Source organism: Elgaria multicarinata, chromosome 11, assembly GCF_023053635.1.
Source record: "Elgaria multicarinata webbii isolate HBS135686 ecotype San Diego chromosome 11, rElgMul1.1.pri, whole genome shotgun sequence".
Lineage (NCBI taxonomy): Eukaryota > Metazoa > Chordata > Lepidosauria > Squamata > Anguidae > Elgaria > Elgaria multicarinata.
In genome coordinates, this window is record NC_086181.1 from 46,807,465 (window position 1) to 46,834,058 (window position 26,594).

A 26,594-nucleotide genomic window follows, 5' to 3' on the forward strand; every position below is an offset into this window, starting at 1 on the left:
ATCCTCCTAGTGTTGTTGTCGGGAGAGTTTTAGCTAAGAGAACTCACTGGGAGCTATCCAGGGTCCTGTTTTCTTCTCGCCTTGTCCTGGCTGCTATCAGACACTACCGGTTTCCCCTGGGAGCCTCAAGGGACCACAGAACGGCACAGGCAGAGATGCTCAGTACTCCAGCTGAGGCCCCACAAAGGAGTGGAAAGAAGACTGAACTAGGAGGACGGAGGAGCAAGGAAGGCAACGTCCTCCGAATCAGAAGGACGGTTCTCCCTTCCCCACTGCCCTCGTTCATTTCCTTGTCTAACTCTTTAAAAATAAAAATTGGCGACATGCAGGACACTTTTCTAGTGGCTGTATTTTGGGGCGTGTTGTTGTTGTTTTAACGGCTTCCCCATTTCTTGTAAACTCGTTTTTTAAACAAAAAAGCTAACAGGAAAATAATTCCCCTCCCTCCCCTCCCTTTCAGCAAAAGTGAATTTCCAGTTGTTACATTCAAATTTTCTCCTTGGAAACAAGCAAGAACGAGCACGCCGCCGCCCCACACTTCAACCTTCTCCGGATTGAATTCGAGATGTCTCCCCCCCTCCCTCCCCCCCCCATTTTCCACTGCAGAGATAGTAAAGCGCCTCTTCAGTTGCCGCACGAGCGATTCGAGAGGAAGGTTCACGGGGGAGCTTTTGTCTTCGTGGTGTTCCTGGAGGTCAACGGATGAGGACGAAGGCGGCAGCGGTGCCTCCCTCTCCCAGGGGTGAGGAAGGGATGGTCAACTTCTCTCTTCGACTTGTGCTAGGAAGGCACTGGGATTTTGACCACCCACCCCGGGAGGGAGGGAGGGAGGGAGGGAGGGAGGAAGGCAGGCCAACTTCTCTTTCCGTTGGGTACCCCTTCCGCCCGTCCGGCCTGCCCGACAGCTGTCCCGTCGCTCTTGCCGCCGCGCTCACGTGCTCGTCCCGCCACCTTGGGGAAAAGGCGCTGCTTCTGCCCTCAGCCACCACGTTGGACGGGAGGGTGACCAGCCTCTCTCGGAACGACAGACCGTGGGCACGCCTCGCACGGACTCAGCTTCGGAAAGTAGAAAAAGAAAAGAAAGAGCAGAGAGGGATTTGCCTTCCTTTCTAAATCCAGCTCCCTCTTGGCTTTGAAGAAAAATTCAGTCGAGTCACCAAATCGGTGTAACCCAGCGCGGAGGAGGCCAGGCCGAGGGAACGCAAGGGTCTTCACCATCGAGAGAAGTCAAACGGACGCGGGCGTCTTCCTCTCTCCCTGGCTCTAAAGCTTGGATGCCCAGTTAAGTACTACTGGCTTCTTCAACATCCGTCCGACTAGCACAGAATACTATTCCTCCTCCTTTCGTTAACAGCTCCAAGTGGCATTTCGGCAAAGGAGCGGCCTTTGTTTCCGACCGTGCCCAGGAAGCAGCGGGGGCGCTCTGCCCTTCCTTGCCAGCCCTGAACCCCATCCCATTCTTAGGAAGGACACGGTTGACTTCGCCACCCGGACAAGACGAATGAAGCATGGAAGCCCCCCTCCCCACTCCCCACCCACCCCTCTCTCTCTCCCTCCAGCGTCCTGAGCACCAAAACCACATTTGGGAGGACCCTGGCTTTCCATCCCCCATCCAAACTCAGGGAGGAGATGGCTGCGCGCCCCACGACACGCCTTCCGCTGGCTCCAATCCCGCGTGTGAAGGGCTCCCAGCACCCAGGTCATCCGCCTGAGCTTCTCGAGAGAAGGACGGCTCTTTCGTGCGCTGCCCAGGCCTCCAGTGCCTTCCCTTGCCACGGGGGGTGACGGAGGGGGGGCTCCGTGACCAAAGCAAGCCGGGCAATGGACCGCCAGACACCCCCCCGCCCCCAGGCCACACATGGGAGTCTCCGTCCGTCCCCTCCGGTGTCGCCTTCCCTCCCCTCCCCCGCAATGTCATATAAAAGACCCGTCCACGTGGCGGGAAAGATGCCTCCCTCTTTGCGCAGGGCGGATTGGGGCCACCCCAGCCAGGCGGCCGAGGGGACAGAGGGGAGGGCGACTATACGCGGGTGGTGGAGTGCGGGTGCGGGAGGGTGTTGTTGTGTCCGGTGGGGAAGGTGTTGAAAGGGTGCAAAGCCTGCATACCCGTGATAGTGCTGGGGATCATGGTGATGGTGTTGGGAGTCATCAGGGGGACGTCGTCGGGCGCCCGGCGCAGGGCCAGCGTGTAGTCGGGGGGGCAGGCGGGGCGGAGGATTTCGTGCGGCCGGAGGGGCTCCAGGTCGTGGGCGTCGTGCTCCGAGTGCTTGATCTGCAGCGACATGATCTCCTCCTCCTGGCTGCCGTGGACCAGGTCGTTGGCACCACTGCGCTGCGGGCTCAGGCGCCGGCCGCCGCGCAGCTCGTGCCGCTTGTCCCGCTTGTAGTAGAGGGCGGCGAAGGCCAGGATGTTGAGGAAGAGCAGGGAGGCGCCCACAGCCACCGTGACGCTGAGCTCAGTGGAGTAGTCCCGCGAGTCCCCCGGGAAGGGCACGTAGCGCTGGGGCCGGACCACGTCGTCTTCGTCGGGAGGGAGGGTGGAGGCGGGCCGGCGCGTCGTGCTGGTCCCCACGCGGGTGCTGGGCCAGCGGGTGACGTACGGCGGGACGCGGGTGGTGGTGGACGTGTAGGGGGGCTCGTGGAGGTTGTGGAGGTGGGGCACCAGCTCCAGCCAGAAGGCCACCTTGTTGGCTCGGTAGTTGTCTCGCACTCGGGGCTTCAGGCCGATGTGGAGGTACTGCTTGTCTTTCGTGTTGAACTTGGTCCACACCACCTCCTCAAAGCGGTTGGGTTTGGTGTGGATGAACTTGGTGTCCTGCGGCACGGGCTGATTCGGGTCCCTGCGGGAAGGGAGACAGAGACGGGGGGGGGGGGGTCAGAGACAGTAGGGCACGTCTTGGCCGCGGATGGGGGGGGCAAAGTCAACGGAGAACCCGCGTCGCTCAGTCATGGCCGAAATGGTTTTATGGTTGCGTTTATATCCCGCCTTTTTTCCTCCAAGGACCCATAATCCTCCTCCTCCCCATTTTAGCCTCACAACAACGACCCTGTGAGGTGGGTTGGGCTGAGAGTCTGTGGCTGGCCCAAAGTCACCCCAGTGAGCTTCCATGACCGAGTGGGGACTAGAACCCAGATCTCCCAACTCCCAGTCCAGCACTTTAGCCACGACACCAATCTTAACCCTTCTCCCAACTGGCGCCTTCCAGATGTTGGCCTTGCTGGCTGGGGATGGTGGGAGTTGCCATCCAACACATCTGAAGAACACGAGACTGGGGGAAGCTGACCTACACTGTCCATTCAGACGGTCTTCTAGAATTCTACATAGGCCTGTTGATATTTTAGTGTTATTTGGGGGTGTTTCTAAACGGCCTTCTTGACGAGCCACCTTGTGGGACAAGCCCTTGGTGGGTCAGGAAGACCGGATCTAAAGAAGCCAATGAGAGTTGGAAGGGGGAATATTGTGGCAGCTCCTTTACAGTTCTGACCAGTTCTGAATGAAACCTGAAGCAGATTCACCATCCACACTGACATTGGGGCCCAGAGAGGCCCCCAAGAGAGGCCTTACCAAATTTTAGAGTAAGTAAAGTGATGCATATTGCCTCCTAAAAGAGCCCACCTCCACCCACGAACACACCCTGCCTTGAGACCATCAGGTCCAGAATCTAAAATGACCTCAGAAGTCCTCCTTCACGTTTAACCCAAAACGCCTTGGAGATTAACGATTCATACCAAACTCCTTTCTGAGTTCCTCTGCGTTGTAACGTTTGCAGACGGTCAGTATTTGAGCTGAAACGAATTTGGGGGCTGAAATTTTCACAGTCAACTTTCCTACCTCACCTCAGCTGACAAAATTATATTTGAATCCATAATTCAGATTCTGTTTTTTTGTCAACATACCAAGTTTTGGATGTGTTTGGATATCTGGGTGATGGGTGAACAACTCAGGGTGTAAAACGACTGAATTTAGAGACTTGATAGATATACTGCCTTGAAATCCATCCAGAAGCATTAAGGCTTAAGTTCCCCCTCAGCGCTGGGTTCTGAAAGCAATTTTCCGAGGCGTTAAGAATTTGAATTCTGGAATGTTGCCAAATGTTGAGTTTATGCGAATTTTAGCTTCAGTTCCAGTCAACCTCTTCCTCTTCCCCTTGATCTAATTTCCTCTAGGATAAGTATTCACAGGAGACTTAGGCAGTAAGTATAGAAATGAACATCGAGGTGGGGGGAAGGGGGCAGAGGAATCGGGAATGTATCCACTAGCGTTCAGGAATGCATGGAAGAAAGGAGCCAGCAGACATGATCCCAATTCCCACCCTACACCTCTCCGCACGCTGACCTGGTTCGCACGTAACAACAGCCAAAGTTCGGGCTGAGTATGGCCTGAATCATGGTTGTCGTTCCATGTGAACTCTGCACTATGGTTTAACTATGGGTTGTTAAGCACAAACAACTCAGAATTAACACCCCAACAACAAATCAGACTGAAAGAGTACATATCAATGGAACCTTCTCAAACTGGGGAGAGGCAACGAGTGGGGTACCGCAGGGCCTAGTCCTGAGCCCAGTGCTCTTCAACATTTGTATTAATGATTTGGACGAGGAGGTGCAGGGAACGCTGATCAAATTTGCAGATGACACCAAATTGGGTGGGATAGCTAATACCCTGGAAGACAGAAACAAACTTCAAAGTGATCTTGATAGGCTGGAGTGCTGGGCAGAAAACAACAGAATTAAATTTAATAGGGATAAATGCCAAGTTCTACATCTAGGAAATAGAAACCAAATGCACAGTTACAAGATGGGGGATACTTGGCTCAGCAATACTACAAAAGAGAAATATCTTGGAATTGTTGTAGATCACAAGCTGAATACGAGCCAACAGTGTGATATGGCTGCAAGAAAGGCAAATGCTATTTTGGGCTGTATTAATAGAAGTATAGCTTCCAAAACGCGTGAGGTACTGGTTCCTCTCTATTCGGCCCTGGTTAGGCCCCATCTAGAGTATTGCGTCCAGTTCTGGGCTCCACAATTCAAGAAGGACGCAGACAAGCTGGAGCGTGTTCAGAGGAGGGCAACCAGGATGATCAGGGGTCTGGAAACAAAGCCCTATGAAGAGAGACTGAAAGAACTGGGCATGTTGAGCCTGGAGAAGAGAAGATTGAGGGGAGACATGACAGCACTCTTCAAATACTTAAAAGGTTATCACACAGAGGAGGGCCAGGATCTCTTCTCGATCCTCCCAGAGTGCAGGACACGGAATAGCAGGCTCAAGTTAAAGGAAGCCGGATTCCAGCTGGACATCAGGAAAAACTCCCTGACTGTTAGAGCAGTACAGCAATGGAACCAGTTACGTAGGGAGGTTGTGGGCTCTCCCACACAAGAGGCCTTCAAGAGGCAGCTGGACAACCATCTGTCAGGGATGCTTTAGAGTGGAATCCTGCATTGAGCAGGGGGTTGGACTCAGTAGGCCCCTTCCAACTCTGCTATTCTATGATTCTATGAAAGCATGGGTTCTCTTCCTGGGTTTTTCGTGGCTAACAATCCATACTTAAAATCATAATGCAGGGTTCACACATAATGCCAACCCCATGATTCAACAGCAACCCAAGATTCAACGACAGCCCATACGCAACTCATACTCTGGGTTGTCGTTATGAGCAAATCAGGCCATTTAATGAATTACTTTCACAGGTGTAGGTAGATCAGCTTTCTCCAACTTGGGCCCCTCCAGATCGGTTGGATTTACTAGTATTTATATATTCCCTTCTCTGCTAAAAAGCTGCCAGCGTACCGCAATTCAGAACAACAATTTAAAACATTAAAATCACAGAACAAAAACAAGAACATTAAAAAAACATTAAACTGCACATTTTTAAAAGGCTAAAATGAAATAAATGCATCTTTACTCCCTTCCTAAAAGCCAAGGGAGCCGGGCCTGTCGAGGCAAAACATCCCATAGTCTGGGGACCACTCAGGAGAAATTCCTTTCGTGCACGGCTGAAAAACGGAGCTCGGCAAGTGACGGTGCCTCCAAGCGCCACACTGGTTGATCTTAATAGCTGGACAGGTTCACGGTGAGACAGGCGCTCCCTGAGACAGCCAGGACCTGAGCAAGTTCAGGATTTCAGGATTAAAACCAGCGCCTTGAGTTGTGCCCAGGAAGCAACTGGCAACCACTGCTAGTCTTTCAGGACAGGTGCATCATGGTCCCAACCCCACGCACCGGTTACCAGCCTAACAGCCACACTTCTTGACCCGGTTCAGGGGTTGCCCACGTAGACTGCGCTGCAGTGGTCCAAACGTGATATAACCACAAGCTATGACTGTCAGCCAGGTGATTCAAGAGGCGTCGCATGTGGCGTGCCGGGCGTACGTGTGCAATTGCACTCTTGCCTCCGCCTGAAGGTCCAGGGTGTAGGAACAAGGAGGACTCCCAAGCCTCGGACCTGAGCCTTCAGAGGGAACGCAACTCCTTCCAGAACACGATGAATCCCAACCCTGAGTTAGGGTTTCTGCTGACCAACAACGCCTCCGTCTTGACCGGGTTTAACCTTTGCTTGTTCACCCTCATCCAGCCCATTATCGAACCCAAGCAATGTCCAACCACTCCCATAATCCCCCAGCACCTGGCCAGGTGACCCAGGGAACAGATGCAGGCAGCTATGAGCCTCCAGCTCCTCTGTCTGACCAGGCTGAGCTCTTGTTCTCCGGCCTTCCCCAAAGGAGCAGGCCGCAATTACTCTGCCGGCCTCTGACCCTGACTGCACTGACGGCCCATTCCCTCCTCACCTGGAAGGCCTGATCTGTGTATTACACGTATCTCTTTGTGAGCCACAAATCCTGGATCCATGCCCCTTTGCGCCACCGCCCAACATGGACTTCTTCCTTTCCCTCCTCCTTCTGCCTTGCTAATCCAGCCCCACTATTGTCCTCCATTCACACTCTCCGTACGGTGCCGGGTCGGGGTGGAGTTTCGAACCGGGGCTCCAGCGCTTTCCCCCTTCTGTGCCTCCAGTGTCCTGTTTCCGCTGCAAGCTTGACCCACGAATGGCGCCCTCTAGAGCTGCAGTACCAGCCTATTTAAATATTGTCAGCTGACCAGCCAACAGCCAATCCCAGTCCACCAGGCCCTATAAAGTCTTAGGGCTTTGCTAGATCTACCTTGGAATCCATGCAGGAGGAGGGGCGAGCCCGTGCTACAAGTAGTGCAGGCTGTCACCCCTGTCTGCATGTAAGATGCAATGGGCTGCAGGAAGGACCCATCGTGTCCGCCATTTTTTTTTAGTTTTAAAGGGCCATGTGCGCAGGAGCGCAGCAACGATAAAGGTAAGGGTTTTTTTTTTAAAAAAGGGTTCCTCACTCCCCCCTGGCTCCGATATCCTCCCTCCTCCCCATGGCTCCATTTCCCCCCCATCTCCTCCTGGCTCCATTCCCCCCCCCCATGATTTCCGTTTCCCCCCCCATTCCCCCCCCGGCTCTGATTCCTCCCCATCCCCCCCCCCCAGCTCCGATTCCCCCCCATCCCCCCCTGGCTTCGATTCCCCCCCATCCCCCCCTGGCTCCAGTTCCCCCATCTCCCCACCCTGCCCTGATGGCCGCAGTGCGCCTGTGGAACCGTCTGCCGCTTTTCCTGGCTACTCACGAGTGCCGGTTACCCCACGGCCAGGGTGGTTTGACCCCTGCCTGAGCCCGGGATCCCCTGTGCATCATCTGGATGCACAGGGACGAGCCCAGGCCTTGCACCGGGCTAACCCCTCGTCTAGCAAAGGCCTAAGTCTCAGAGCTTGCTCAATCCAAACAAGATGCCTCTAGGGTGAGGCCCTTCCCTGGCCTGCTGCCTTGTGACCTCTGGGTGGCTTGGACTGGGCCTCCTGACCCTCTACTACAGCAGAAGACCTTGACTTCTGCTTAGAGATGGTGGAAGAAATCCGCAACAGATTCAAACGAGTTCGAATTTCTATCCATCGGAGCTGCAGATTCCACAATGAACCACTTTTTCTGAGTCACAGATTCCACAGATGTGTGGCCCATATTTTAACTGTTGGGGGAGGGATTTGCGCATATGCGCATATGCAAACAGGAATGAAATTCTCGTACAAAAATCCAATTCTGTCAGTGAGTGGATGATGGAATGAAAGGCACCTAACGATCTGCAAACCACAGATATAACAGAGTTATCAAAATCCATCCCTCGCTATCTCTGCTCAGTTTTGACTGAGCCCCTCCGGCTACAGAGCATGGCCCAGGGCCCGGCTTTGGTCCACCTGGACTGAAACCCAAGTCCCCAGGTCCCAGACTTTTGCTAGGCCTGAGAAGAACTTTCAGCTACTTGAGCCCAAAATACTTATCCAACCACACGTACCACCTAAACACCAGCCTCCACAGACTAACCCCACACCTTCCAAACCTCCCTTGTCCATCTCTTGGTGCCCCATTGTCCATTATTAATCTCACAATTAGTCAACGTAGTGACATCTGCAGCCCGCCCCCCACCCCACAGCAAACACAGTGCTTCTCGATTCTTCTCTCACCAGGTCCATTTCTTATGATCCAACAAAGACTACTCGGTCCAACGATATCTCTGTCGCGTGTAGGAGTTCCTTCCAACCCGCTGTTAAATGACCTTCTGACCCTTAACCCGCACCATCGGCGATAGAAGCACAGCTTCTAAATCGCAGGAAGCAATAGTTGCACTCTCTTCTGCCGGTCAGACCTCACCTCAAATACTGTGACCAGTTCTGGACACCACACTTTAAGGAGGATTCAGGTAAATTGGGACAAGTTCAGGCAAGGACAACGAAGATGATCAGGGGACGAGAAACTAAATACTCCGAGGAATTTGGAACTGGGTCTATTTAGCCTGGAGAAGAGAAGACTGAGGGGGGGGGAAGGATACGAAAGGAGGGCAACCAGGATGATCAGGGGTCTGGAAACAAAGCCCTATGAAGAGAGACTGAAAGAACTGGGCAGGTTTAGCCTGGAGAAGAGGAAATTGAGGGGAGACATGATAGCACTCTTCAAGGACTTAAAAGGTTGTCACACAGAGGAGGGCCAGGATCTCTTCTCGATCCTCCCAGAGTGCAGGACACGGAATAACGGGCTCAAGTTAAAGGAAGCCAGATTCCAGCTGGACATCAGGAAAAACTTCCTGACTGTTAGAGCATTACGACAATGGAACCAGTGACCTAGGGAGGTGGTGGGCTCTCCCACACTAGAGGCATCCAAGAGGCAGCTGGACAACCATCTGTCAGGGATGCTTTAGGGTGGATTCCTGCATTGAGCAGGGGTTGGACTCGATGGCCTTGTAGGCCCCTTCCAACTCTGCTATTCTATGATTCTATTAAAGCACTTTTTGAGTACCTCGAGGGTTTTCATGCGGAAGAGGGACACAAAGTGTTCTCTGCCATTGTGGGATATGAACTAACAGGCTTAAGTTACAGGAAAGCAGATTTTGGTTGAATGTCAGGAAGAACTTCCTAGTGGTCAGGGCAGTCAGACCATGGGACCATTTGCCTAGAAAAGTGGTGGGCTTCCTGTCCCTGGAGGTACCTAAGCAGAGATCGGATAGCCATTTGCCAAGGATGCTTTAAATTGGATTCCTGGGCTCAAGGCCCACAATGGCCCCTTCCAATTCTAAGATCCGACCATTTGCCATCCTGCCCCACATCCACGCTTGCCATTTTTCCCCCACTCGGCACTCATCAGCTCACCCTGTCTTGGCAAAATTGGTCCAGTAGGTCATGACGACGGCGCTCAGCATGACATCATTCTTGGAGAAATTGCAGGGAAAGAGGTCCGTGGCACCGATCATGGGCACCCCAAAGACGTAGGGGATCTCATCCCCGTGGGCCGCGTCAGCCCACTCGGGCCGAGTGTCAGTCTGGCAGTGGTGGTAGAAGGTGTAAAAGTACACGGGCGACTGGTACTCGGCGTGGAGCTTGGCGGTGGCTACAGCGGGGGCGACCCACTGGTGGTCGGTGAAGAGAGCCAGGAGGGTCTTCCGGCGCATCTCACCGTTGTCCCGGTCGGCCCAGTCTGTGTACATGAACTTGATGGTCTCCCGTAAGATATCTTTCCCTTCCGGGTAGCCGTACAGGTTGTCGACGAAGTTGGAAATGGTGAAGTCGAAGTAGCTGGCCGAGATGCCATCTTCATTCTCCATGGAGTCCTCCACAAATTTCAGCCCCTCTCCCTGGTTGACGCCAATGAGGATGTCATAGTTGAGGAACTCGCCCTGCTGCATCAGGATCTCCGGATCATCCGGGACCACGTCGCCGTCCACCACGGGCCCAAAAGCGATATGGTAGCGTGCCGGCTGGATGTCTTGGTCAACCAGCTCCCGGTAGGGCTTGCGGCGTAAGCACTCCACCGTATTGCTCGTGTCCATGTGGTCGCAGCCGACCTTGGAGGCCAGCATGCGGGTGTATTTGAGGGGCTGGTAATTGACCGACCAACTAGAAATGGCCGTGCCGCTCTGAGCGATGGCTTTCTGGAACAGGCCTATTGGAGGGGAAGGAAAAGGACACTCAGTGATCAAGACGTGGGGAGAAGGCCGATGGGGGGGGGGGGGGAATAAGAGGTTCGGATGTAGAGGGGATGTACTTCCCATAACTCAAGGTGGGGGAATGTGGTACAGCCCCTCCTGGGAACAGAGGTCAGACTATTTGTCCATCTAAGCCCAGTTTTCATAGAATCATAGAATAGCAGAGTTGGAAGGGGCCTACAAGGCCATCGAGTCCAACCCCCTGCTCAATGCAGGAATTGCCTACTTTGACTGCCAGTGGCTCACTAGGATCTTAAGCAGAGGTGGATCTTCTCCATCACTTGCTACCTAATCCTTTTAACTGGAGATGCCAAGGACTGGAATTGGGACCTTCGGCAGGCAAAGCAGGGAATCTACCGCTGAACTATGACAGCCCCTCTCCCCTGAAAGACAAGGGTACAAAATGAAGTGGAGGGCAAATGCTATAATGCCGACGTAATGCAAGTACAGAAGTGAACATGGGAGGGAACTGCCAACCTCCCAAAAGGTAAATGCCTGGATTTGTTTTTTTCCCTCCTCCCTCCCAATCCCCTTTCCTTTTGTGTTGGTGTCTTTTAGATTGTAAGCTTGCAGAGTGCGGGACACAGAATAACGGGCTCAGGTTAAAGGAAGCCTGATTCCAGCTGGACATCAGGAAAAACTTCCTGTTATTTATTTATTTATTTATTTAATTTCTATACCGCCCAATAGCCGGAGCTCTCTGGGCGGTTCACTACAACGCAGGGTAAGCTGGACATCAGGAAAAGCTTCCTGACTGTTAGAGCAGTACGACAATGGAACCAGTGACCTAGGGAGGTTGTGGGCTCCCCCACACTAGAGGCCTTCAAGAGGCAGCTGGACAACCATCTGTCAGGGATGCTTTAGGGTGGATTCCTGCATTGAGCAGGGGGGTGGACTCGATGGCCTTGTAGGCCCCTTCCAACTCTGCTATTCTATGATTCTATGATTTCTTAGCTTTGTATCTGTTAGCCTTTGGGGATGAAGGGCGAGATGAAAATGCCACCCACAAACAAATATAAATAAATAATCAAGGCACTGAGTTTTCACACAGCCCTCTAGAGCAGCCTTCCTCAACCTGGAGCGCTTCAGATGTGTTGGACTGATTCTCCCAGAATGCCCCAGCCAGGGAGTTGTAGTCCAACACATCTGGAGCGCCCCAGGTTGAGGAAGGCTGCTCTAGAGAGTGCCAATTCCAGCCCAGGAAGCCATTACCTTCCGAGTGGTGTGATAGGATGAGAAGGTTGACGCACGAGGCCCCCGCTCCCGAGCCGAAGATGGTGATCCGCTCGGGGTCTCCCCCAAAATGGCCAATGTTCTCGTTCAGCCACCGCAAGGCCTGAATCTGGTCAAGCAGGCCGTAATTTCCCTTGGCTGACTGGTCGCCTGTGCTCATGAAACCTGCCAAGGAAAAGCAGAGAGAAGGATTGTCAAGAAGAGCGAGGAGGGGACGGAAAGATGGAGGTGAGCCATCGGAGCTGAGTGATCGATCTAGAATTAGAATGAGTTTATTTATTTAGGGGGGAAGGAATCCTCAAACGTCAATCTTTAAACTTCGATATACTTGCAAATACAGGAAGTTACAATGAGCTAAAATTACCTCAACCCTGGGGGTCAGCAGCCATTGAACAATAACCAGCCCACAGCCATTCTGGAAAATGCTCAGGCCCCAACTCTATCGAGCCCCCGGAGGAAATGGGTCTCACATTTGTACAGGCTTGAGACAAAGATGGAATCGCTCAGAAGGCACGACCCTTGGCAGATGTAAGGATGGCCTGGACACTGACTGGAAGAAGTGGATGGGAAAGGCCTAATTCTGCTAACCAGTCGCTCCCCACACTAATGAGGCATACGGCCCAAAGTGCTAATTTCCAAGGACGAGCCACTGTTCTGCGTCCATTTCAAAAGAAGCTCAGGAAAGTGATCGATCGGAAGGCACTTCTTTTGCCTCTGCTAAAGACTGCGTCTACACATGACCAATCTCCTTTAAAATTAATCATCACTCCGTCCTGGGGCCCTTTTGCTGGAGATAACGAGGCCTTGCCGTTAATTATTAAAAGCTTTTTAATGAAATATTAATTTTGGCTGCGCCTGGGTAAATTTCACACCCATAGGGGGAACAAAGCGAGGGGGTGCGGTGGGGTGTGTGTGTGCTTGAACCATGGCCCAATGCAGATTCAGCCGGCGCCTTGAATCTCAGAAGTCCCGGCTCCTGTTCTACGTCAGAATCCCCCAACATCCAAAGGGTTGACTTCCACACTCAGCAGTGCTTTTGTAACTGCCCTTCCGCGTGTTCGTGCACGAGCGCATGCGTGTAGCCGCGTCCTAAAAAGCTGCACCAATTCGTTGCGTTATCAGTGCAGAAAGAAATGTGTTTAAGGGAATACCGTTGTCTCGGCGAATATGGACAGGAAACCGGTTCACTGCACGCAAGGTTGGACACTGAATGAGCCAAAGATCACCCCCCGAAAACTCCCCCTAGGATTCTGCAAACGCATGCCTTCCAAAATATGGCGCCGTGAGGGTGTTTGCTGATTTTCAGAATACATGTTTGCAAGGGGGGGGGGGCGTGCAGAAAAACGGAAGGCAGCTGGAGAGGTTTTCACAGCTGCCTGGAATATGGGGATCATTAAAATCTGCAAACATGAGCTTCTAAAAGTGGCTGAGTCCTGGCGTCCAGGGTAGGCATGACGGAGCACCTGCTGAGGGCCCAGACCCCAATTCGGCCTGCTGGCAATAGCCCCCTGGACCTGCTGCTCCTCCTCTTTCCCACTGCCGCCTACTTGTTCACCTGCCTCTCATTCTGCCCCAGATCGTGGTGGTGATCAGAGGGGTAGTAGAAGATACCACGGCCGACTTACTCACTGGCCATCTGCCTGGCAAGCAAGGGACAAGCAGGAGGAGCAATAACAGTGGCTGGTTGCAAAGACGGCTAGAAGGTGGCCTCACCAAGGGGGGGGGCATGGGAGGTATTTCACCCAAGGGATGTCGTAACATCTGAAACAATCTCTTGCCCACCACACACACACACACACACACACACACACACACACACACACACGATTGCTCTAGTGCAGAGGAACAGGGAGTGACGTGAGAAAACAAGGAGTTGTGACTTACAGGTATCCCGCACCACCTTAATACTTAAAATACTTATACTCAAAAGGTTGTCACACAGAGGAGGGCCAGGATCTCTTCTCGATCATCCCAGAGTGCAGGACACCGAATAACGGGCTCAAGTTACAGGAAGCCAGATCCCAGCTGGACATCAGGAAAAACTTCCTGACTGTTAGAGCAGTACAGCAATGGAACCCTTGACCTAGGGAGGTTGTGGGCTCTCCCACACTCGAGGCCTTCAAGAGGCAGCTGGACAAGCATCTGTCAGGGATGCTTTAGGGTGGATTCCTGCATTGAGCAAGGGGTTGGACTCGATGGCCTTGTAGGCCCCTTCCAACTCTGCTATTCTATGATTCTACGACCACCACAAAAAGACAGTGGGGCAGGGCTGGAACACACACACCCATACCCAGTACGCCGAGCCGGTAGTTCATGGTGACGACAATCACGTTGCCGTACGCAGCCAAGACGCTGCCGTCGAACATGTTCCCGGTCCCCTCCATGTAGGATCCGCCATGGATGAAAAGCATCACGGGCTTTTTCCCACTGTCCCGGATATCTGTGAGATGAGAAGGGAGAGACAGGCAGTGTGAGGCAGGGGAGGGGAACCCAGTCCCCATTTTCTGATTCCTCTCCTGAAGAAAGATCCGTGGTTTTCCCCACCCGCCCTGACAGAAATACCTGCTCCTCTGTACTGTCCATACATAACAGGCATCGATAGTTGTGGAGGGGTGGGCAGTTGCCATAGAAGGGGAGGGAGGATTCCGAAAGGAAAGAGGTCTGCAGGCCATGTGGTCGAAGGGGTGAACGTTCAACCCAACCCTGAAGCTCCTCAAAATAAGTATCGAGATGCGTGGGAGTTGGGTCATGTAAAAACCAAAGCGAGTATCAGGAGCTTGGGGTTGGAGGAGTCGATGTTCAAAGGGGCCACTGGAATCGTTGGGACTACAGAAGCCATGAGGATGGTACGTCAGTTGGTGATGGGTCTGCAGTTCATAAGATGCCAGGATGGGCGGGGGGTGCTCAGGTGGGGAGTGGGAGATGCCCTGTTGAGGAACTTCAACCGGGCAATTTGGAAGCCAAGCATGAGAGAGTTAAAGGGGGGGAAAGAGCAGCAGACCCGGAAGCCCAAGGACGGGCTCAGAGGTCCCAGCGATAAGGCCAGGCGGTCAGTAGATGAGAGGGATCAGAGGTTAACGGAAGCCAGGAGATCGGAAAGCCAGCGGACTTTGCATCTGCTACGGTGGCCGGGCAGTTAAAGGTCAGAGGGTTAGTATATGGAAGGTGCAACAAGCTTTAGAAGTTTCTGGGCCGTTTTGGATTTCGGTGGAGTTTGGGTTTGGTTTCTTTCCACGAGCCAAAAGGTGGTCAGAGATCAAAGGACTTTGGCAGGTTGACGCCCATCACATACCCCCTGCACAGGAAAAACACCTCCCTCCCCGGGGAAACGCACATGACAGCCCCTCGCCTCAAACCCCGGCTTCCATTTCTAGGTCACATCTCATTTCCATGGCAACCTGGAGCCTAATTAATTCTCTGCAAGGGGAGAGCGTTAATTAGACGCACCAAGGTCTTAATTAGCAGTTTCCACCCGGCCCCTCCCTCTGCCTTTCCTGAGGGGAACAGATGGGGGAAGAGGGCAGGGCCGAGGCAAGGAATGCACAAGGCACCTGAGCGAGTGAGGGGACGCATATTCCAATTTGTGCACCCATGCAGGGCCGCGCACCACTCTCGCCTAACTTCAGGCGCATCGTCATGAGGAACTCCTGAGCCTTCGGAAGACCCCTCTCCCACTAGCCGGGCCCTCGTCCACATGCACGCTGTTCCCCCCCTCCCCATTTGTCCAGTTGCAGAATAAGCGCACCCCACATGATTTGTTCCTCAAATGGCTCACGTTGGGTTGCACAGAGCTTCGCAGGCCTCACCGCTCCCTCCTTGCTGGGCCTCGCGGCACACATTCATCCCCCACGGCATTCACCTCGCACACTTTGCATGACAAAATGAGACACTGGTACAGCCGCTGGCACCATCACCGGGGCCTGCGTTGGTGTCATGCCTTGTCTTTCCATTGTTCAAATGATTGTTACAGCCTTCCCCAACCAGGCGCCCTCCAGATGTGTGGGACTACATCTGGCTGTGCATGACGGCAGTTGTAGTCCCACACATCTGGAGGGCACCTGGTTGGGGAAGGATGAAGTTTCTTAAGTGCCTACAGCTGTACAGATTTTGGACAGACTCAAAGGAAGGAGAGCGGCAGACGGTCAAGGATGGGGCACTGTGAAGAGCGGGTGGTGTTGGTGCACTAACTCTAACCCTGTGAGGTCCTTGCTGCTAAACATCAAACCAACGCTCCCAGGTCACAGACTCAAGAAGCCTTGGTGTCCTCCCCATGCTCCTTGCCTGCCTTACACGTCTTGCACGCTCCTTGCACACTCAAATGCTAGGATGCTCCCGGACCCTCTCAAGCCGCGACTGCTCACTGAATCTTGCTTCCTGACTTCTTTTGCACATGCTCCTGAACTCTTTCTGCCAGGTCCGGTGCAACCTCCCGAGAAGGTCCCTCGGAAAGAGTACATTAAAACCATGCAAGGACACACGAGTCTTCTTTGGGTGTCATCTACAGAGTAGACTTTTAACTACGGATATTCCCGCAGTGCTCTAGTTTGAATTAACTTGACATGACGTGCTATAAGAACATAAGGCTCATAGAACTGGAAGGGGACATTGAGCCTATCAAGTCCACTCTCTGTTCAGTCCAGGGATCCAATTTAAAGCATCTTTGGCCAATGGCTGTGCAGTCTCTGCTTGAATACCTCAGGGTCAGAGAGCCCACTACCTTTCCAGGCAATTGGTTTCATAGTCTAACTGCTCTGTTAGAAAGTTTTTCCCCCTGATGTTCTACCCAAATCTGCCTTTTGTAACTTAGGCCCACGATCTCGGACATTAGGGAACAGGTTGTGACCCTCTTCTGTGTGACAACCCCTTCAATAAAGTGCTATCCCTTCCCCACTCAGTTCTCAAGGCTAAATGTACCCCTGTTCCTTCCATCTTTCCTCAATGGACTGAAAGTTTCTAATCTGCTGGTCAACTTTGTTGCTCTTCTCTAAACTTGTCCCAATTTATCTGAATCCGTCTTAAAGTGTGGTGTCCTGAACTGGACACAAGATCAAAGTGAGGTCCGACCAGCGCAGAGCAGAGTGGAACTATTACTTCCCGTGATTTAGAAACTATACTTCTAGTTTGTGTTTTTATCAATTGTTGTAAACTGCCCAGACAGCTTTGGCTATGGAGAGGCATAGAAATGAAATAAATAGAAGAAGAATATAAAAAGAGCCCTGATGCTGGATCAGACCAAGGGTCCATCTAGTCCAGGACTCTGTTCACATAGTAGCTGACCAGCTGTTGACCAGGATCCCACAAGCAAGGCACGGGTGCAACAGCACCCTCCCACCCATGTTCCCCAGCAATGGGTGCATATAGGCTTACTGCCTCGGATACTGGAGGTAGTACATAGCCATAAGGACTAGTAGCCATTGAGAGTCTTCTCCTCCAGGAATTTATTCAGCACCCATGGAAAGTCATCCAAATTAGGGGCCATCAGTACATATTGTGGTAGTGAATTCCATACTTTAACTATGTGGTGTGTGAAGGACTTCCTTCGGTCTGTCATAAATCTCCCACCAATCAGCCTCATAGGATGACCCCACTGGGTTCTAGTACTTTGAGAGAGGGAGAAAAATGTCTTGATCATCTACATTCTTCACACCAGGCATCATGTTGTACTCCTCTGTCAAGTCTCTATCACTCTCGATCCTCCCAGAGTACAGGACACGGACTAATGGGCATGTTTAGCCTGGAGAAGAGAAGATTGAGGGGAGACATGCTAGCACTCTTCAAATACTTAAAAGGTTGTCACCCAGAGGAGGGCCAGGATCTCTTCTCGATCCTCCCAGAGTGCAGGACACGGAATAACGGGCTCAAGTTACAGGAAGCCAGATTCCAGCTGGACATCAGGAAAAACTTCCTGACTGTTAGAGCAGTACGACAATGGAACCAGTGACCTAGGGAGGCCGTGGGCCCTCCCACCCTAGAGGCCTTCAAGAGGCAGCTGGACAACCCTCTGTCAGGGATGCTTTAGGGTGGATTCCTGCATTGAGCAGGGGGTTGGACTCGATGGCCTTGTAGGCCCCTTCCAACTCTGCTATTCTGTGATCTAGGATTCCCCCCCTCAGCCTCCTTTTTCAAGCTAAACAATCCCAGCTATTTTACCCTACCCTCCTAGGTGAGACGCTCTAGCCCCTTAACCATTTTAGTTGCCCTTTCCTGCATTTTTTTCCAGCTCTATAATATCTTCTTTTAGGTGTGGTGACCAGAAAATGATGATGATGATGCAACTTAAGATTGCATTCGCCTCTTCTGCAGGCACATCACACTGCTGACTCATATGCAGCTCTTGGACTACAACTCCAAGACCCTTTTCACACATACTATTGCCAAGTCAGTCATTCCCCATCCTATACCTGTGCATTTGATTTCTTTTGCATTTCAGAGGAGGCCGGAAGCTCCTCCCCAGTGGCCAAAGAGATGATTCTGAGAAGCCCCCGAACAGGACACGAAGGCAAGAGGCCCTTCCCACCGTATTTCTCAACACCAATTAATATTCCAAGGCAAGAGTTTCTCTAGGCATATAAGAGGTTCCTTCTAGCCCTATATATACTTTTAAAGCCATCGAAGTCATTGTGCACCGCCCCATTTTATGGCAATGAATTCTGGGATGGGTGAAGAAATCGTCCCTTTCCTTGTCCTAAACCAGCTGCCATCCCAGCTCCGCTGGATGGCTCCGAGTTCTCGTGTTCTGTCACGAGATGGCTGTGAGCCCTGGGCCTCTCATGGGCGTTTGAGAAGGACACTCAATGGCCCAGCGGTCTGTAAGAGGTTTCCCAGGAGGGACGAGACAGAACAAAATCAGCAGCCAGGAAAGGAACACAGTGGAGAGTTTCCACTTACTTACACGGCTCCATTACACACACTGTGGCCGCAATCAACACGCGCTCTCCCAAGGCAGGGGACTTCCTGCCTTCGAGAAACCTTTCCTGCAGCAACTCCTCTGCTGAGGACACCTTGGCCTGGAACCACAGGGCCTGGCGAGAGCATTCTGGGACATGTTCTACAGGGAAGCCTTGGTTCAAACAGGGCCAGTCTGGGTCTCACCGCCACCCTGGGGTGCGTTAAGTCCCCACCTTAGAACAAGCTCACCAATTCCCCAAAGCTGAACATTGTAGGGCAAGCTTTCCCCACCCTAGTTTTCTTCTAGAGTATTGCGTCCAGTTCTGGGCACCACACTTCAAGAAGGACGCAGACAAGCTGGAGCATGTTCCACTTATGTTCCTGGAGGAGGGCAACCAGGATGATCAGGGGTCTGGGAACAAAGCCCTATGAAGAGAGACTGAAAGAACTGGGCATGTTTAGCCTGGAGAAGAGAAGATGGAGGGGAGACATGAGAGCACTCTTCAAATGCTTAAAAGGTTGTCACACAGAGGAGGGCCAGGATCTCTTTTCGATCCTCCTGGAGTGCAGGACACGGAATAACGGGCTCAAGTTAAAGGAAGCCGGATTCCAGCTGGACATCAGGAAAAACTTCCTGACTGTTAGAGCAGTACGACAATGGAACCAGTAACCTACGGAGGTCGTGGGCTCTCCCACCCTAGAGGCCTTCAAGAGGCAGCTGGACAACCATCTGTCAAGTATGCTGTAGGGTGGATTCCTGCATTGAGCAGGGGGTTGGACTCGATGGCCTTGTAGGCCCCTTCCAACTCTACTATTCTATGATTCTATGTGTGGGGCGGGAGCTCCCATTGTAGGCCATGCTGGTAAGAATTACAGGAGTTGCAGACCGACACATCAGGAGGACAACCAGGTTGGAGAAGGCTTGTTGTAGCAGAAGAACCAGAGGGCTGGATGACATTTCTGCCAAGAATGCTTGTCCACCCTCACTTCGATTGGGACCGAAGACCCCAGCAACCAATCAACAAACCTGCCCCCCATCACCGCTATGTGTTCAAGGAACCTCGAGGCGTCCCGGAATGTCAGCCAATGCTTACCTCCGCCTTAGCCTGCCTGAACATTGAAGCAGGGCTAGCCAACATGGTGTGCTCTAGATGTTTTGGACTACAACTCCCATAGGCCCAGTCATGGGACATGTCGTGCAAAACATCTGGAGGCATCTGGTTTCCTACTCCTGGTTAGAAGCTCTTCTCCAAATGCACACACCCCAACTTGGTGCAAAGGGGGGCGACCACGGAGAGAACCTTCTTGGTGGGGGCGCCCCACCCATGGCATGCTATGGGGCAGCTCGGCTGGCACCTACATTGTTTTCACTCTGGTGCCAGGAAAAGACCCTTTTTTTTTTAATCTTCGCAGACTTTAAAATACAGTTTAGCTCTGAACCCAAACCGCTTTTCCTGCGGCATCCTCTTCTGTTTTATTTGTTTATGGTCGATTCTTCTATTTTATGGTGCTATTTTTAACCAAATATTGTGTAAGCTGCCCTGAAAAAAAGAATTTGATTTGAAGGGCGGGATATAAATATATTAATAAATAAAACCAACAATCCATCTCCCTAAAGCAGCAGAAGAGGAAGAAAATTCATAAGTGGGGGGGGGGGAATGCAGGTATTAAGGGATTCCTAAAGGAATTGCTTTAAATGGGTTGACTTAAAACTCTGGAAAAGGCTTCTGTAAATTTACGCTATTTGTTGTGCCCAAGGTTACACTACAGCCTCAAATCTTTGGCATACAATTTGGATCCTGTTCAGGGATTTAATGTCATAGAATCATAGAATAGCAGAGTTGGATGGGCCCTTTGAGGCCATCGAGTCCAACCCCCTGCTCAATGCAGGAATCCACCTTAAAGCATCCCTGACAGATGCTTGTCCAGCTGCCTCTTGAAGGCCTCTAGTGTGGGAGAGCCCACCACCTCCCTAGGTAACTGATTCCATTGTCGTACTGCTCTAACAGTCAGGAAGTTTTTCCTGATGTCCAGCTGGAATCTGACTTCCTGTAACTTGAGCCCGTTATTCCGTGTCCTGCACTCTGGGAGGATCGAGAAGAGATCCTGGCCCTCCTCTGTGTGACAACCTTTTAAGTATTTGAAAAGTGCTCTCATGTCTCCCCTCAACTTCTCTTCTCCAGGCTAAACATGCCCAGTTCTTTCACTCTCTCTTCATAGGGCTTTGTTTCCAGACCCCTGATCCTCCTGGTTGCCCTCCTCTGAACACGCTCCAGCTTGTCTGCGTCCTTCTTGAATTGTGGAGCCCAGAACTGGACGCAATACTCTAGATGAGGCCTAACCAGGGCCGAATAGAGAGGAACCAGTACCTCACGTGAATAGTTCTACCATTCTCTCTTTCCAATCTCCTCTTTCTAGGGAGGACGTTCCCTCTTGCTCGGACAGAGAGGGACACCGCAGGGTGGAACGGATTTGAGCACACCATACGTAACAAGCACTTCAGGATTTAACGCCGTGGTGAGCTCTAAGTCCATCTCCACTTTAATTCAGACCTGCTCTCCAGAGTCAGCGGAATGAAGGGATAGAAAGAATCCTGGGGACTGGATTATTTCATGCTTCCCCACAGTGCAGGTGACAGGATTCACTGCCAGTAGAAATCTAGTATATCAAGAGAAAAAGATGGGGCCTGGCCTGGTCTCTCTTCTGCTAGTTTTCTACTTACGGCTCATCTACACCAAGCAGGACATTCCACTATGAAAGCGGTATATAAAAGGCAGGAGCCACACCAAGCAGGATATAGCGTTGTCAATACCGCTATAAAGCCATCGTGTGGCTCCAGCCTTTTATATACCGCTTTCATAGTGGAATATCCTGCTTGGTGTAGATGAGCCCTTAGACCAGTGGTTCCCAAAGTGGGCAGTATTGCCCCCTTGGGGGCGGTGGGATTGCATAGGGGGCGTTAAGAGACAAAGGGGCGGCAGGGGGGCGCTCGAGGTGGTCTTTTCCGAGAAGCGCCTCTCCAGAAGGTCTTAAAACCCAGGGACATTTTTATGGGAGAAGGTAGTTTGGTCCCAAGCCATATAGCGGAAGAATCCACACATGTATTAATACCGTTTAAGAAGAGTCCTTTTAATGGTGAATTGAAATGTTTCAAAAGCACCAAAACGCTAATGAAGAGACATACCCTGCTTGGTGTGCCGCGCCCCGCCAGCTGCAAAACAGAGGCGTTCGCTCTCTTTTTCCTCCCTCCCTCCTTCGGCAAGCCTGCAGCGGGTGCTTTGGATTTTGAATAATTATTCAATTAATTGTTACTGTTTTGAATTTTATTGTTATCTTCCTTAGTGGGTCGTTGAAAACAGCTATTCTGAATAATGATTTTTATAGGGTAGGGTAGGGGGCACTGGGCATGAGTTTGTGGAACCAAGGGTGCGGTGACCTGAAAAAGTTTGGGAACCACTGCCTTAGACTATTAAATCCTAGAGGGAGTTTCGTTTTAAATAGAAATTCTAGGAGAGGGTATTTCAAAAAGTGTTTGAATTTTTCCTTCTCAGAATTCAAACCACCTCATTTGGCCATGTGCAGACCAGGTGAGACTTGTAGAGGTGGCAGTGTTACCTGAGGACTGCCTTCTCCCATACCATCCTGCCCAGACTCTGAGACCAACAGTAGAGTCCTTCCTCACCTGCCTATTGCAAAGAGCAGGCTAGTGAGGGCAAAGGAGAGCCTGGAGAAGAGAAGATTGAGAGGAGACATGATAGCACTCTTCAAATACTTAAAAGGTTGTCACCCAGAGGAGGGCCAGGATCTCTTCTCGATCCTCCCAGAGTGCAGGACACGGAATCATGGGCTCAAAGTTACAGGAAGCCAGATTCCGGCTGGACATCAGGAAAAACTTCCTGACTGTTAGAGCAGTACGACAATGGAACCAGTGACCTAGGGAGGTTGTGGGCTCTCCCACACTAGAGGCCTTCAAGAGGCAGCTGGACAACCATCTGTCAGGGATGCTTTAGGGTGGATTCCTGCATTGAGCAGGGGGTTGGACTCGATGGCCTTGTAGGCCCCTTCCAACTCAGCTGTTCTATGATTCTATGAGAGGGCCTTCTTGGTGGTGGCTCCATACCTCTGGAATCGGTTTTCCATCTGGGATTTGTCAGGCACCTTCTCTGGAGGCCTACAGGAAGGCTCTGAAGACCCTCCTGTTTTCACTGGCCTTTCCATAGTCCATGGTTTTATTGGTGATTTTTCAAAATAGTGTTTGTGTAGAATATTGATTGATTGATTTCCTACTGCGGTTGATTTACATAGTTTTGTATTGTTTTTATCTTGTACACTGCCTTGAGAGGGTTCCATTATGCCCAAACCGGCCTAAAAACAATTTTAAATAAATAAATAAATAAATAAAATTAGAAAGAAGTCTGTCTTTGGGCCAGTTTGGGCATTACAAGAAAGCAGGTATCCTCCCTATGAACATGAATATATTGATAAGATCGGAATCTTTCACTCACTTTTAAACTAACCGCAGTTCCCCCATGATGTCAAATTTCAGAGAACGGCGGTTTCTTTAAAACGGTGGTTTGTTAAAACAAGCCAGGTCCAAATTGTGGTTTCAGATCCTGGCTTGTTCTGCGACCACAGCTTTTAAAGAAACCTCATTCCTCGGATTTGGTCATGATGAGGCAACCGCGGTTCGTTTACAAGAGGAAATGAATGGTTCCCATCTAATTCCCAAGGCCGGGGGGGATGGGAGCAATCGAGCCACGAGTTTGCAAACTCAGAAACTTTGTGGCAGAAACCAACTGACCCCAGGTGTACTTGTGTGCGTGAACATAGCCTGGATAGCTTCAGAGGCCCAGTCCGGAAACATAATTGGGGTGAGTGGTGGTCATTTTTCTTGCAACAGCGAGGGCTATCCCACCATTTCAGGATAATTTTTATAGGGAATTGAAATCCCACCCCCGAAGTAGCAGCAATTTGGATTCCTATTGGTACGAAATAGCTAGTGTACACACCACCACCATGGACCTACGAATCCAATTTCACTGTTCCGTTCAAAACCCAAAAGTTTCTGCATCCTCAATTTCCATTCTCCATTACACTCCCTTCTCTCTTCACCCACAATATTTTTCTGCAGCTCTCTTTTGAAAGGTTCCTCTACCCTGTCTCTTCCTCCCCCAAATTAGGATTCTAAGCGCGTAATAATCCTATGCATGTTTAAACAGAAAGAGTCATAGAATCATAGAATAGCAGAGTTGGAGGGGACCTACACGTCCATCAAGTCCAACCCCATGCTCAATGCAGGAATCCACCCTAAAGCATCCCTGACAGATGGTTGTCCAGCTGCCTCTTGAAGGCCTCTAGTGTGGGAGAGCCCACCACCTCCCTAGGTCACTGGTTCCATTGTCGTACTGCTCTAACAGTCAGGAAGTTTTTCCTGATGTCCAGCTGGAATCTGGCTTCCTTTAACTTGAGACCGTTATTCCGTGTCCTGCACTCTGGGAGGATCGAGAAGAGATCCTGGCCCTCCTCTGGGTGACAACCTTTTAAGTATATGAAGAGTGCTATCCTGTTTCCCCTCAATCTTCTCTTCTCCAGGCTAAACATGTCCTGTTCTTTCAGTCTCTCTTCATAGGGCTTTGTTTCCAGACCCCTGATCCTCCTCCTTGCCCTCCTCTGAACACGCTCCAGCTTGTCTGCGTCCTTCTTGAATTGTGGAGCCCAGAACTGGACGCAATACTCTAGATGAGGCCTAACCAGGGCTGAATAGAGAGGGACCAGGACCTCATGCGATTTGAAAGCTATACTTCTGTTAATGCAGCCCAAAATAGCATTTGCCTTTCTTGCAGCCATATCACAGTTGGCTCATATTCAGCTTGTGATTCCAAGATCCTTCTCGTTTGTAGTGTTGCTGAGCCAAGTATCCCCCATCTTGTAACTGTGCATTTGGTTTCTATTTCCTAGATGTAGAACTTGGCATTTAGCCCTATTAAATTTCATCCTGTTGTTTTCAGCCCAGCACTCCAGCCTATCAAGATCACTTTGAAGTTTGCTTCTGTCTTCCAGGGTATTAGCTATCCCACCCAATTTGGTGTCATCTGCAAATTTGGTAAGCGTTCCCTGTACCTCCTCATCCAAATCATTAATAAAAATGTTGAAGAGCCCTGGGCCCAGGACTGCTGGTAGTCCTACAACTTCCAGGAGTCCCCAGTCAGGAATGCTTGATTTGTACAACATATTTCTGTTTAAAGATGCATAGGATGGCGCTCTAAATCTAGTTTCAATCCTATCAAAATTAACGGGAGGCGTGAAAAGAAGAGAAAAATCTCAGCCTACTTTGCAGGGCCTTCTCCCTCTCATCAAAATTTCCTATTTGGCTGGTTTTTTGAGTCTTAAGCCTGCAGTTAGAAATACAATTGAGTAACCACTTAGTGATAAATTGTGATTGAAAATAATGACACCACCATTGAAAAATTGGGAGAGCCTGTTCCATGAGAAACAAGTCTGGCTAAATTGCTGGGGAACACGGGCAGGAGGGTGCTATTGCACTTGAGTTCTGCTTGTTCATCCCTGGCTGCTGGCTGGTTGGCCGCTGTGGGAACAGATGCTGGATTAGATGGACCCTTGGTCTGATCCAGCATCAGGGCTCTTCTGACTGTTAGAGCAGTACGACAATGGAACCAGTGACCTAGGGAGGTGGTGGGCTCTTCTCCCACACTAGAGGCCTTCAAGAGGCAGCTGGACAACCATCTGTCAGGGATGCTTTAGGGTGGATTCCTGCATTGAGCAGGGGGTTGGACTCGATGGCCTCGTAGGCCCCTTCCAACTCTGCTATTCTATGATTCTATGATGTTCTTATGCGTACAATGGGACTTAATCTGTGAGTAACTGAGTTTAGGACTGCAGTATTGTGTAAAATACTAATCAAAATATATTTTTGAAGTTTTTTTACGTCCATTATCTGCATATTAGCAAACACCTTGCTTTTCTCCTATGCATTTTAGTTATCTAGTTCTAGGTTATTACAGCTGTTTTATAGATTCCTGTGCTGTTTATTGTTTAGCATCATATTGTATTTTGTTCTTTTTAAATATTTGTATTGTATATTTTGTAATCGTTCTATGGTATTTTAGTTTTTTTAACTGTTTGTAATCTGCCCACAGGATATTGTTTATTGGGCAGTTTAGAGATGTAATAAATAACGAAGTTCATTCCCTTGATTCAGAAGTTCTTTTCTGTATATGAGTTAGTGCTGCAAATACAATACTTTGAAAAGCAAACCCTCATATATTTTCTTGGGGTCTTGGCTCTAGTCGTTCCTTTTTGACACCTCACTGCCAGTCTTACACCATTTCTCCTTCTCGACAAATCTAACTCCCTGCAGCACATGTGTTTCCAAATAATTCATACTATATGTTTCAGACGCGTCCTATTTTATCTTTAGGGACAGACCACAGCACAGTCGACATCTCCAGTTTTTCCCATGAGTCACCGTGGTGTCTTCCCATAGCCCAACAATCAAAAGTGCTGCTAGAGAGCTATAATTCTTATTCTCTGGTTCCGTTCCCCAGCCCAAACTTGGTGTTCTCCTGGACAACTTTTCCCATGACGCCCTGGTCCAATACAGTCCTTCAGCTTTCTTGGACTCTCTGGCCCTTGTTGCTAAACGACTCCAGTGGGAGTTATGGGAGTCGTAGTTCCTGATCTTTGTTGCTTACAGTTTGTTACGTCAACTGGGCCACATCTACCACAAGGTACTTCCCTAAATTTGGTTGGTAAACAATTGCAATGCTACGGCAAAATTGAAATTCTCAGCTCATATTACCCTCTCTTTCACTTGGCCCTGACTACAAGTCCCATGATGGTGTCCTCCAGATGTGTTGGGCTGGAACTCCCAATGGCCATGAGATAGGCTTGATGGGTGTTGTAGTCCAAC

General features: G+C 50.8%; 1 protein-coding gene across 1 annotated transcript in view; it reads right to left on the reverse strand.

The window, feature by feature from the left end:
* Positions 1–1,910: 1,910 nt before the first annotated feature.
* Positions 1,911–26,594, reverse strand: part of NLGN2 (neuroligin 2) — a 37,547-nt gene continuing 12,863 nt past the window's right edge. Inside the window, exons 3-6 of the mRNA XM_063138573.1 lie at positions 14,067–14,216; positions 11,756–11,941; positions 9,711–10,500; positions 1,911–2,840 (exon numbers count right to left, since the gene is read on the reverse strand). Coding sequence (XP_062994643.1) covers positions 2,021–2,840; positions 9,711–10,500; positions 11,756–11,941; positions 14,067–14,216 — 1,946 coding nt within the window. The 3' untranslated portion in view covers positions 1,911–2,020. The remainder of the gene's footprint in view (positions 2,841–9,710; positions 10,501–11,755; positions 11,942–14,066; positions 14,217–26,594) is intronic.